The 13,364-nt window shown below is 52.2% G+C and overlaps 1 protein-coding gene across 5 annotated transcripts in view; it reads left to right on the top strand.

The window, feature by feature from the left end:
- Nucleotides 1-988: 988 nt before the first annotated feature.
- Nucleotides 989-13,364, top strand: part of LOC100122663 (potassium voltage-gated channel protein Shal) — an 84,080-nt gene continuing 71,704 nt past the window's right edge. For 3 of the 5 annotated variants that reach the window (XM_031922076.1, XM_001606223.5, XM_016987604.2), the window contains exon 1: nucleotides 989-2,976. In XM_031922076.1, coding sequence (XP_031777936.1) covers nucleotides 1,862-2,976 — 1,115 coding nt within the window. In that variant the 5' untranslated portion in view covers nucleotides 989-1,861. The remainder of the gene's footprint in view (nucleotides 2,977-13,364) is intronic. The other 2 variants (XM_016987600.2, XM_008204593.3) reach the window with 1 other exon arrangement.

Genomic DNA, 13,364 nt, shown 5'->3' on the forward strand with positions numbered 1-13,364 from the left:
AAAATTTGACCGTTGAAGAAGTCCGGCAAACCGCTATAATGTTCATTCATTGTATTGCGCAGTTATAGTTTCTGAGAATCTGGAATATTCAATCTCTTGAACGAGAAAGAGAAATTTGAGCAATCCCGCAGTTGTGTGTCTTGGCTTGTGTGTGCAAGTGATAGCCATCAGTAGCTACTGCACTTCAGTCAAGAGATACTTTCCCGAGCTCAATCCACTGTAAACCAACAGCTTTCGCTTTCCCAATGAAGAATACCAAACAACCGACGTAAACATTAACGCATCGCAACCGCCGACACTAATGCCTAATTGCAGCGCGACCGCCTCGACCCTCCTGACCCATCGCTCTGGAGTGGACTTTGAAATAAAGCTGTTGCTCATTTCGTCCTCCTCTCTCTCCCCCCTACTATACACGCAGTGTACACGCTGCCGTGCAGGAACCAGCCAAGGAGCCAGCAACTCTCCCAAAGCAAGCTCCGGAGCGAAGAAAAACAAAGCGAAACGTGCCGCGCAGCGGCACACACACACACATTCGAGCTTGCGCGCGAGATAAAGTACGGGGGGGGGGGAGCAGCTTCGCGCTCTGACGTCACTGGAGAGAACGCGCGCGCGCGTCGAGCGAGCCGTTGCCGCGGCAACGCGCTCGGCGCGGAGAGAGGAGCGCCGTAAAAATCAATTTGGACGCGTTCGGCGAGCTTGCGCCACAGTCTTCTCGGGCCGATGTTTTGCCGCCGCCGCCGCCGCTGCAGAGGGTGCGGGGAACGCGCGACTCTGGGTCTGTGGGTTGGTAGGCTGCACGTGCGCGCCCGGGCGGCGGGAAGTACGAAAAATGCGCACAGCCAGGGAAGGCAGGGCCGGAAAGCGCAGGCGTTCCGTCGGCTGCTCTGACGTACATATATACAGTATAAGAGTGACGGAGCGCTGATGCAGGCGCGGGGTGGGGGATCGAGGCAGCAGCGCGCAAGCTCTCTCTCTCTCTCTCCCGAGCCCCGCGAAAGCTCGGCCGCGGCAGTCGCGAGTAGCCAACTCATCGAGCGGGTCGAGGCTCGCTCCGCGCGCTCCCTCGCCTGCGCGACGTGCTCCAGCTTTGTCTCTCTCTCTCTCTCGCTGCGTGTGTCGTGTGTAGCCCCTGTGCTGTGCCGTGTTGTCCCCGGAAGAGAGCGTCGAGGAGGAGGAGGAAGAAGAGCGAGGGGGATGCTGCCGCTGCCGAGCTAGCGGCGCGAGCGCTAGTTGTTGCGTCGGGCAGAGTGCCGTGCGCCGTCGTACCTCGTGCGCTCCCCGTCTCTCTCTCTCTCTCTCTCTCTCTCTCTTTCTCTCTGTCTCTGCCTCTGTCGCGAGCGACGCTGCCCCCGTGCGTATATCGATCGCGCGACCACGACGGTGGCGGCGGCCCGAGGCGCGCGGAGCGCTCGTCGTCGAGGAGGACGCTGTGATGCTCGCCGCCTAGGCTCGGCCCCCTCGCAGGCCCGCAAGCGCATCGATCGCCCGCGGCACGTTGTCCAGCGGCCGCCGCGAGGAGTCGAACAGGTTATGCCTCGCGCGAGCAGCGCCGCCGCCGGCCGCCGCAGAGGCGCAGCAGCGCAGCGGCCCCAGCGCGGGCTTGCCCGCGAGCCCGAGGCGGCGAGCCCGCTCCGGCGATAGGAGCCCGCGAGAGTGCGACGAGATGCCGGAGGCCTGCGGGAGACGCCACTGGCTGCCGCGCGTGCGAAGAAGATAGGCCCCGAGGAGGACGACCCGCGCGCGAACGCACCCGAGCACGAGCATGGAGGGCCGGGCGGAGGCTTAGAGCGGCTGCGAGAGCCCAGAGCACTCCGAGCGCCCAGAGAGGAGAGGAGAGCAGAGCGAGCGAAGCAGGAGGGAGATGGCGTCGGTGGCCGCGTGGCTGCCGTTCGCCCGGGCGGCGGCGATCGGGTGGGTGCCGATCGCCACGCACCCGCTGCCCCCGCCGCCGATCCCGAAGGACCGGCGCAAGGCCGACGACGAGAAGCTCCTGATCAACGTGTCGGGCAGGCGCTTCGAGACCTGGCGCAACACCCTCGAGAAGTACCCGGACACGCTGCTCGGCTCGAACGAGCGCGAGTTCTTCTACGACGAGGAGTCGCGCGAGTACTTCTTCGACCGCGACCCCGACATCTTCCGGCACATCCTGAACTACTACCGGACCGGCAAGCTGCACTACCCGAAGCACGAGTGCCTGACCTCGTACGACGAGGAGCTGGCCTTCTTCGGCATCCTGCCGGACGTAATCGGCGACTGCTGCTACGAGGACTACCGGGACCGGAAGCGCGAGAACGCCGAGCGGCTGATGGACGACAAGCTCAGCGAGAACGGCGACCACAACCTCCAGCAGCTGACGGACATGCGCGAGAAGATGTGGCGGGCCTTCCAGAACCCGCACATCTCGACGGCGGCCCTGGTCTTCTACTACGTCACGGGCTTCTTCATCGCGGTGAGCGTGCTGGCGAACGTGGTGGAGACGGTGCCCTGCGGCAACCGGCCCGGCCGGGCGGGCACCCTCTCCTGCGGCGAGCGCTACAAGATCGTCTTCTTCTGCCTCGACACGGCCTGCGTCATGATATTCACGGCCGAGTACCTGCTGCGGCTCTTCGCCGCGCCGAGCAGGTGCAAGTTCGCCAGGTCGGTCATGTCCATCATCGACGTCGTGGCCATCCTGCCGTACTACATCGGCCTCGGCATCACCGACAACGACGACGTCAGCGGGGCCTTCGTCACCCTCCGCGTCTTTCGCGTCTTCAGGATCTTCAAGTTCTCCAGGCACTCGCAGGGCCTGCGCATCCTCGGCTACACCCTCAAGAGCTGCGCCTCCGAGCTCGGCTTCCTCGTCTTCTCCCTGGCCATGGCCATCATCATCTTCGCCACCGTCATGTTCTACGCGGAGAAGAACGTCGACGGGACCAACTTTACCTCCATACCCGCCGCCTTCTGGTACACCATCGTCACCATGACCACGTTGGGGTGAGTGATTTTCAATTCTTTAGATATACTCACACGCCAATCAACTCGGCTTTCTCCGTTCGCTCAACCCCCATCGCCGGCCTGACGTCAGAGACAGCCGAGAGAGAGAGATAGATAGAGAGAGAGAGAGAGAGGGGCTCGTGCGCGCGCGACCCCGCAGGAAAGTCCACTCTCGAGGAGAGAAAGAGCTTGCGCGCACGGGAAAATCGGTCAAGTTCGCTCCGCGGCTAACAGAGCCAAAGGGACTGCCTGACTTGATTGCATTCGACGGCGAAAAATTAATAGAGCGCCGCGAGTAAACAGCGGCGTTTATAGCCTCGCTACACACTCGCGGCGGGCATTATTGTTATTACCGTTGCCTTCGGGCTTATAGCAGCATTAACGATCGCCGCCCGCGACTCAATTATTAATCCGCAGTAGACTGTAGCGAGCTCCATTGAGTCTTTCTTCGTTACGCAACCGGCGATGTACGATTCGATCGAATTCAATATCGCGGAATTATTTACACAGGTATCCGCACGCGCGCGACGATTAATCATAGGCGTTCGTTACGTGAAACGTGGAAGCGTACATCCGCGTATGGGAAATAAATTTCAGCGCTGCGAGAGAGGGAGGTAAGAGCGTGTCGGGCAAACAAACAAACGTATATCTCAGCGCGCGAGTTTGCTTTTTGAGATAACCGCGGTGAGAGTGGATTTTTAAAGGTCGCGCGCGCGTGTTTTGATTCGCCGTGCTTGGAGTTTGTTGCTTCGGGCAAAGAGAAACGTCTTGGCGCAAATTCCATCTATAACTGAATTTTCACGTCCTAACCGCCGCTTCGGAAAAAAAGAGAGATCTCGCGCTCGGATCTGCATTATTCCACCACGTACGTGTATCCGTCGAATCCGAGAGAAAAGTCGTCGTCGCAAAAGAAGAAGAAGGTCTGTGCACACATGCGCTCTTGAATGAAGACCTTCTCTCTCTCTCACTCTCTCTCTCTCTCTCACTAGCTATACGCGAGCGCAGCAGTCTTGCTCTTATACTCTTCAAGTAATTGGCTCCGTGTAAACCGCCGCGAGGCAGCGAAAGCTACTATGCTGTGCCGCCGCCTCGTCTCTGCGTGCTCGGATATATTTTTAACCCTTTCGCCTTGCGAGGCTCGCCTGACTCAGTGTCTGTGTCTGATTCCGGCTGTTTCTCCTCCTCTTGTTTCTATTCTCTTTTCCGTCAGTATGTGTGTGTCTGTCTGTATAGGCTAGTTTGCTTCGAAAGTTTCGATACGCTACCTCACTCGTGCACGCGGTTGCTCGTCGCTTCCTAATTGAGCCTTTACCGCCATACACACACATACAGGTAGTTTCGGAAAATATAAACACGCGCCGGATTGAACCAGTTCCAAATTCCGAATAATACCACAGCTCCTAACTATCGTCGTCGTCGTCGCGGGCATATATTTTCATCGAGAATAATACAACTAAAACTCGATCGCAAAACGGCGCAGCGCACTGGCGCATAGCGTATAACCTCGACCTGCGGCCAAAAGAGAGAAAATCAGCCAAACTGTATACTATTTTTAATAGGTCGACTTCCATGCAACCGGACTCCCTTGCCGCGGGTATAAAGGAAAAATGTAAAATTAGCGGTGCCGTAGGCTGCGGTAGAGAGAAAGAGAGCCGAAAGTTAATTGAAGCATTAGTTCCGTTGCGTCGCGCGTCGCGGCCCGAGGAAAGAAACATCCCGCGGAGCCGCGACCACCAGGGACGACGATAACAATAACAGCCGCAATAACGGCGAAATTGAGCTGTTTATCTCGCGAGCGCTCTCTGTCTTTTTTTTCGTATGCTGTTTTCAAAATTTGCCTCGGCCTGCTGCAGCTGCTCTTTTTTACACACGCAACGCGCGCTTCGCCACGACCTTCGTTTTTATATTGTGTTATTGCGCCGCTGCGAGCTCGGAGCGCTTTTTTTACGATCCGCATAAATAAAAGATCGTTTAAATAACAGACGAAAGCCCGCTTCTTCTTTTACAGCCGCGAGCGCGATAAATAAACACCGCGCGCGGAGTCGAGAGGAAAGGACGAGGCTCATCGACTGAGAGAGAGAGAGAGAGAGAGAGAGAGAGAGAGAGAGAGAGAGAGAGAGAAGGGACGACAGTCGGCCGAGTATAGCTAGATGGATAGAGGATAGAGAGGCAGATTGATTCGAAAACCTATAACTCTTGAGCTTTACGCTCTCTTGGTGCGGCGAAAGAGTCGACGAGGGGAGGTGGGCTAGAGGAATCAGGTCAGGATAATCGAAATTTTTTGCCCCCCTCCAGTGCGTTCGAAAGTGTATTAGCGCGACCGGGAAACCGTCTCTCTCGCTCTATCTATCTATGTGTCGCAGAGGTCTATACATAGCCTAGGGTTTATATCGACGAAAAAAAAGGCCGATCGAAGCCGGGATGAGACGTCTCGTACGTCATTCGGCTCAGTAATGCATGCAATTTCGAAAAATCGCCGTAGCGACAGAAATTGCCAATTAAATGGCGAGCTCGTTAAACGCGAGGAAAAGAGAAGAGCAAAAGTGCTCTCGTTGATGTAAATAAATTCGCTCTCATCGCGTACTGTACACACGGGCACCGATGTATAATTCCGCGCTGCTGCAGTTTCGCGCGTACGAGGCGTAAATTGGCTATCATTTCGCTCGGCTAAAATTTCGGCGAATAACGAAAATTACGCGGATGCTGCTCGCGCGCGCTCTCGAAATATTTTCGCACCCATTGATCCGGCGGGGTATTTTTAGAGCTCTCTCTCTCTCTCTCTCTCTCTCTCTCTCTCTCTCTCTCTCGAGAAACTGGTGCAATCAAATTCTTCGAGGGAAGAGCGAAGTACAGGGTTATTGGGCATGCCTGTGATGGAAGAGATAGAGAGGGAGGTTTATTGAATTCGCGGTAACCTAGTCCGCTCTCTCTCTCTCTCTCTCTCTCTCTCTCTCTCTCTCTCTCTCTCTCTCGCACTGACTTCGTTTCAGAACCGTCTTATATAGGCGATATGTACGTTGTTCGTGCCATACCGCTGTGAAAAGTACGAAAAAGCTTGGTGAACGTAAAAGTAAACAACAAAAGATCGCTTTCGCAGTCCGTTGAATTGTTCGCTCTATATACTGCAGGCGCGTAGGCCAACGACAGCTGACAATCGCTCGCCTATAGCCCATTGTTATGCTGTTCGAGAGAATCGCGTGTACGGAGGAAAAAAGATCGACCACGCCAGCGGTATTTTGCGAGCGAGCTGAATCAGTCGTAGTATTCTCGGCAGTTTCTGGCAAGCTACGATAGGTGGCGCCTAGGTACTTTCCTAAAACCCTCGAAAGAATTTGCTCGCAAAGTGTATATTTATAGCAGTGTGTGTGTGTGTGTGTCACCTGTGCTACTTGGGCCTTTTATGCTATAACTGCAATGGACTCTGGACTAGAGTTGTTAAGTCGTGAACATCTTTGGCAAGAAATTATCCATCCTACATTTCACATGTAGACGATCTCGAACCGAGATCGACGCAAATCTCAAAAAATACACAGCGAAGGCCGGGAGGAAAAGCATCAGCACAGAGACGTCGTTAACCATGACCGTAGCGGAATTACAATCGCGCGCGCTCACGTGCGCTGATACGCGTCTCGAGACGAGATCGACGCCTCGGAAATAAATGCGTCGACAGGGCTTTCCTCGGCGCGTACGACGTGCCAAATGGCTCTTGGCACACGTGGCTCGCGCGAAATGCCAAAAAATCCTCGAGAGTATCATTCCGGCGAATCGAAGCTCCGTCATCGTCTCGTTGCGGCGATTTACGCGCCGATGAAATTTTGTACACCTGCAAGCTCGTGATACGCTTCCCCACGAGGTTACGTGTGATCGGCGTCGATGCGGAGTTATCGGGGAAAATCGTCGGATGATCAAGAACGATGACTTATCGCTCGACGACGGCGTTATACTCTCGCGGTAATAATTCACGGAATAAGAACAGAGACGCACACCGCTGTAGGCAAGCGTGTAACGATAATACGCATAACATTCGGCTCTATTTCAAGGACCGATGGGCCATTTAATAGGCCATTTAACGCGGGAAATTCCGCGCGCAGATACACACGCGAGTCGCGTGTGCCAATAATTCGTCGCCACCGCGATCCAAGGCCGTAAAGAATTCGGGATCCGCGCGACTGCACTTTTATTAAGTTTCTCGCGCAGGCGTTTATTGCGTGACGGCCGGCGCGAAACTTCCCGCGAGTAGGATTTATTCGAGGCGCAGTTTTCCAGAGGCTCTGTGTACGAGCACTACTTGGAAAGTGTTGCAAACGGTTTTTGCATCGGGATTTCCCTCCCACTAGATTTATATCGTCCGCGCGAGTCGAGCGGCGCATCTTTTCGGATTTATCGTCTTGTTACCGAAGGATTACACTTATACTTACCATTGGAATTGCGCTTCGAGAAACGAACGCAGAGTTTAAAAGCCCTACCGCTGCGTGACGCAAATTGACAGTTTCAAACGGAGTCTACAGGTGTATATTTAGGTGGAGTATCGATTCGATATGCCTACACGCGAGAGCTCCATATAATGGACCGGATCGTGACGTACAGAGAGAATATCTCACGGGAAAATTATACACCATCGACGCGCTCTTCTTTCCGAAGCTTCGCAGCGCGTCACACACATACATAGGTGACGCGGCAACGGTCTTGACAATTTTGGCACACAAAGGCAGACGACCGGCTACTCGAGCCGCTATGCAGTTAGCTCGTCGGCGCATAGGTACAGAGAGCGACTGGCAACAGGTGCGCCGCTATGCGCGCCGTTCTCTGTTCGATGCTTAATTCCGATCTGCGCGTGTGTCAAAACCGGCGCGTAGTGTCACTTTTCACCCGCCGCCTGTCAATGCCCGCTGTCGCTGTGTTCGATTATATTCTTTACGGATGATCATCACCGAGTGTCAATTTCGATTTTTAAGACCGGTAAGCGTTAGGATATAAGAGCAAAGGGAATTCGAACATAATCTATGAAAGGTGATCAGAAGCGCAAGGTCCGGAATATTCGATCGCAATCATAAAAGCTGCCGTCGATGAATTCGTTCAGCAATTCCGTCAAACGGAATGATAATACGCAAAACGGCTCGCAGCCATCGTCGTCAGCATCACAATACCGATCTCTCTACGTAGGCGGCTGCAAAACGAATAACCGCTTATAGTCTGTGCGGTCGACTATAGGTTGAAAAGTAATTAGGCTCTGTGTGCATATGGGCGCTGCGAGCAATCGCGCCAAGTGGATTGCCTCAAACGCCCTCCCCCCCCCCCGCCGTCAGCGCTGCCAACGCACACATAACCTATACGCGCGCAATACACATACGTATCGATTACGCTTAATCGCTTTCTCCATAATACCGGGAAGACTGCTATACTGCTGGTTGAAGGGGTTTAGCCCCGAAAAGTCATGTGTATACGCCGCACAGCTGCGGTGGCGCCACCGTCGGGAAAAACGCTGTGCGCTCATTCCGCTTAGGGCTCTGCGGAATTATGCGCGAAGCGCCGCGAGAGAAGCGGGTTTATGTGCGTATAAGGGGAATCTATGCGCAGTGTGAGGTCGCGAAGAGTTTGATCGAGAGATGGGAAACCGTCTTCTCGTTTCGAATTTCGCGCCAAAACTTGAAAATTGATATACAGAAGAGTCGACGTCTCTCGCAACCCCGAGCTCCCGAAGACCAAACCGTCGCTTCTGCGCAATCAATACTCTACAGCGATATCCAACGGGAACAAACGGGAGCATAGCTGCCAGTTTCGGTGGCTGAATGAACGCCGACAATCGGACTACTCGTCATTATACACCCAAGTGTCCCGTTGAACTGCGGGCTCGAGTTCCTACAACTTTTATCGAGAGACGCTCCGCTCTCTTATCTCCTCGGTCTCCCCCCCCCCCCCCTCTCTCTCTATCGATATACAAACCTTTATTCCCGCTCTATTTCCCGAGATTCCTAATTCTCGCTGCGCTGTGCACGCCCACGTATAAAAGCCGGCAGCGTACATAGAAACCAAGCCCGCGGCGTTTTCGGAATCCTCCGGCCGTCTCACCTTGCGCGCAATTTCGCTCGCATATCTCCTTACTATATACAGGTGTATACGTAAGGTGCTGCGCTCTCTCTCTCTCTCTCTCTCTCTCTCTCTCTCTCTCTCTCTCTCTCTCTCTCTCCTCAACCCAAATATCGCGCGGGTTCCGCGCGGCTCTTTGTGCAAATTTACGGTGAGACTTGTTACGTGTTGCGCTGAATATTCATCAGCGCGAGAGCCTGACGGAGCCTCATGAATACTTATGGCGCATTTGTGTGTGTGTGTGTGTGTGTGTGTGTGTGTGTGTACATAGATAAGTAATTTATTTGCCCGAGAGCAGGTGAATCCGAAGAAGTTTATACGCGGAGGGTGGACTATATTAATTTTCTCTTTTCTCGCTCTCGGCACAACCCAGTCGGGTAAACAGTTCGAGTAATTGAGATATCGCGAAGCAAAGCCTTCGGCGTATGCGCGCACGAGACACTATAGCTTGCGAGCTAGGGAGAGCCATTAATAAAGTGCGCGCGAATACCGCATGGAAATGCAAATGTTCTCTTTGAGTGCAGCGGCGCCGTTACACGTGTAGGTCGTCGCGCGCGTATATGGAGGCTCGACTTAATACTCTTAACGCCGCGAGAATGGCCACAGCCGGCGATGTCGTGTGCGCCGAGTATAATGGCCCGTTCTAATGGTTCTGTAGGCTTGCGAGTCTCGATCGATGTAATGGGATTTTTCTCGCGGATAGCGAAGAGGCGCTGAATTACACGAGTCTTCATTCGATCATCGATGAGTTTTTTTTTATCGCCTTTTTACTGTTCGGAGGGGACGTGGGCTGATCGGCGTTTTTTTCCATCTCCATTATATAGGGAGATTCAAAATAGACCGACTTTTTCCGCTCGTGGGTTGTAATGCGATGTTTTGCTCAGTTTCGTTTCACATTCGAGCATCAAACGAATGTCACGCGCTCGGCTCTCGCTGACATTTAGAAGTGAATGAGAGCCATATGCATACCCGGAGCATAACGCATATGCACTTTAGCATTCTTTAATGTGATCGATAGCTACACGAGTGTATATTCTTAGTCGCGCAATATTAAATTTAATAATTCACTGAATTACGGCGTGAGCACCTTGACATTTTTTGCATCCCCGCATTATTATTAGCAGCGTCGAGCTATGGTTAAAGATAGGAAAAATAACGTCGATACAGCCGGTGTGAGAGCATAGACTCTTCCTCGTCTCTCTCGGCAGGTGTGTGTACATACAATGTAACAATAACGGTACACGTCTGGTATAACAAATCGTATTACGCGTTAATCTTTCTTCTCCACCAATTTGCAGAGCACACACAATAATTGCGCGCCGCGAGCGCCTGCGGGGCATATTGTTATCGCTAGGCGCAAAAACGCTTCAATTAGCGAAGCGCTCGCTTTTTCTCAGCGTCGTATACCTGTATAGCCACACAAGCATGCAAGCGTCCGGGCGGTTGAAACGCGCTAATGCCGCGTGTGTACACTCGGATTAATTATAAGAAACTCGATTAGCGCTGCGATGCACGAGCGGACAAAGTATGTTTTGTCGGGACGTACACACGCGTCATCTACGCTGCCCGTAATCGATATATCCGCGTTCGAATCGAAAAGAAACTTTTGGTTAATGCACGAGCGCGCAATTAGAAAACGTCGCCGGGAAAGCTGCTCCTCGGGGATAATTGGCTTGATCGAAGTAGAGGCGAATAATCGCTGGCCTCGATATCTGCGCCGGAGGAACAAAAGATAGCCGAATGCATGGATATCGCGCGGAAGTAGATCGCTTTGAGCCGAGCGAGTCTCAAGTTTTTCTTTTATCACTCGCGCGCGGCGAAGTTTAAATAAGACTTGATTGGGCGGATTCCTTTATAAGCCGGCGCTGCTTTGTTCCGCGGAGTGAGGCGGAGAGAGAACTTTATAACCGGATACACTTTTGACTTTTAAGGGGATTTTTTTCGTATAATTCCGTGGAACTTTTTAATATCCATTATATACTCTCCGGCGCTGAATCGCCTCGTCTTTTCATTATTAATGATATAAGTGCGCTGGATTAAAGGTTCGCTCTTTATTACTTCAAAAGCATACGTATGCGTTACATCTTGAAAGAAAAAAAAGTAGGTCGACGAAGAATTTTTTTTCTCGCATATGACGCGTGGAAAATTCTCAGACCCTCCGGCATGATATGTCGTACGCGCAGACGTATTTATAGGAACACATGCGGATGCGGCTAATTTTCCGCTGCCCCTTGTATTGCAGCTCGCGTGAGTGTAACGACTTAATTTCGCCCGATGCATCAGATCCGCGGACTTTTGCTCAATTTTACCCGCGTTGTTCTTGATGTGCTGTTTTCAAAATTCTCGACGTTTCTTCGTGTGTATACAGTAATTGGAAAATTTCTTACTTGGTTCCAGAAACTTGTGTATTTGTTTGTCAAGTATAATTGCTGTAAACATCAGTTTCACCTAGTACAAGCAATTCTCGTCCAGAAACATGTTCTATGTGTATTTCAATTATTTGCGTATGCAAAGTATCCTGCTTAAATCCAAAAAACGATATATCCAGCGCAGCATTATACTAAACCCCCGTCACCGAATTGCGTCAGAGCTGCTCTGACCACATAGATTTCGCGCGTCGCGGAAAGCGGATCTCGTTGCGGGCCACGCGATAAAGTGCCACACCTCCCCCACCTCCCCCTTCCCCACCCTTTTAATCCTCTTCTTTCCCGGCTTATACCTACTCGAGGGCCGCGCAATTGCTGCGTTAAAAAATTTAGTTTAATTACTGCGCTACTTTACGGCCGAAAGAGGAAGCCGCAAAAAAGATTTTATTGTTTTAATGAAATTCCTCGCGCTGCATCTGCAACACTGTATGGTTATTTTCGCGAAGGAGGTCACGCGTGTATTTTGATTTTCGTTCTCGACTCTTCCGAGCATTCGCTCGACTGCAGGTATAGAGGTACGGAGATACCTGCGCGCGATTTCACGCTCAACCTGATGCTTCGAGCGATCGAAATTGCGATCCTCCGATATGGAGCAATATTCCGAGATGTTCGAATATCGAGGGTAGAGAAACGTATAAGCATCCGATAGTATCTTTTCTTCGGACCATTGATTTCTAACCATGAATAATCCATAAACTAAAACAAGAAAATTTTTCAAAAGAAATAACTTACAAGTGTGACGCACACCTTCGAAAAAGCCGTTCCACGAATGCGACGCGTCGCGTACTACTCGCTGAAATTTTCAGCGGCAGTCACAAAAAAAGACGCACACCACCTACACCGCACGTGCTGTAGCCTCGCGGCGCGTCGATAGACCTCGTAAAAGATTAAACAATCCGCAGCAGCAGCCCTCGCTAGATTCCTCCGTGTCCAGCGAAGGCGAAATACTCACCAGGAAGTCATAAAAAATTACGGCCCCGCAGCGAAAATAACGCGCGGCTAACCCCGGAGGCGCGAAATCTTAATTCAAAGTTCAAACTTAGCCATCGCCGTCGTCGTCGACGTGGCTTATTTATCAGTTGTTAAAGGGGACGTCTTGACCTTGTCTAAATCCGAGGTAAAGAAGAGGCGCGCCTGAAGTCGGTCGGATTGGGTAAATCTGGAGAAGAGCGTCTTGAATTATTACCCAGAAGATGCGCTCGCGACGAGTATACAGGGTAGTGCGGGACTCTCGAAAAGGATAACCCTATTATAAGCGGCGATTCTGGCGAGAGACCGCGAAGGATGTGCTTTTCTTATATTTGGATAAGTCCATGCGAGAATATACACTTCCTCGTGCAGAATTTAAAATTCGCATGCGATAAACACGGTACACGTCAAGCCTGCCGTAAAAGGCGGCAGTGCGATCCTCGCGACACTTTGACGGCTTTCTTGATGATTTATTCCGCGATCGCGAGTCAAGTCCTTAAGCATATCGGGAATTTCTGCACGACTAACCGATACGTGGACGACGATGAGCCGCTGACGTACGCATAAAATGGTAATACGTCGAAGCCAGCCAGAAGCGACTTCGCGATACCGCACGTATAACCTATCGATATCGTTTCGTTAGTATACGCGCTGCTCTCGGCTCTCGAAAACTCGTTCGATCAAAGTACCGAGATTGCTGTAAACTAGCAGTCGACATAGCCGGAGCTAAACAAACATAACCTAAAAACTCGCGAGTCTACCTCTCTCGCGCTCGTTCGGCGTAAATAACGCGCGAGAATCGAGAGAAAGTATATATTAGCTCGATCGGATCGGCACTCGATTTACGCCTCGCGTCCGCCTCTTCTGCTCCGGAGCATCTCTCCTCGGTTAATGGACCACCACGGC

Source organism: Nasonia vitripennis, chromosome 1 (assembly GCF_009193385.2).
Source record: "Nasonia vitripennis strain AsymCx chromosome 1, Nvit_psr_1.1, whole genome shotgun sequence".
NCBI lineage: Eukaryota > Metazoa > Arthropoda > Insecta > Hymenoptera > Pteromalidae > Nasonia > Nasonia vitripennis.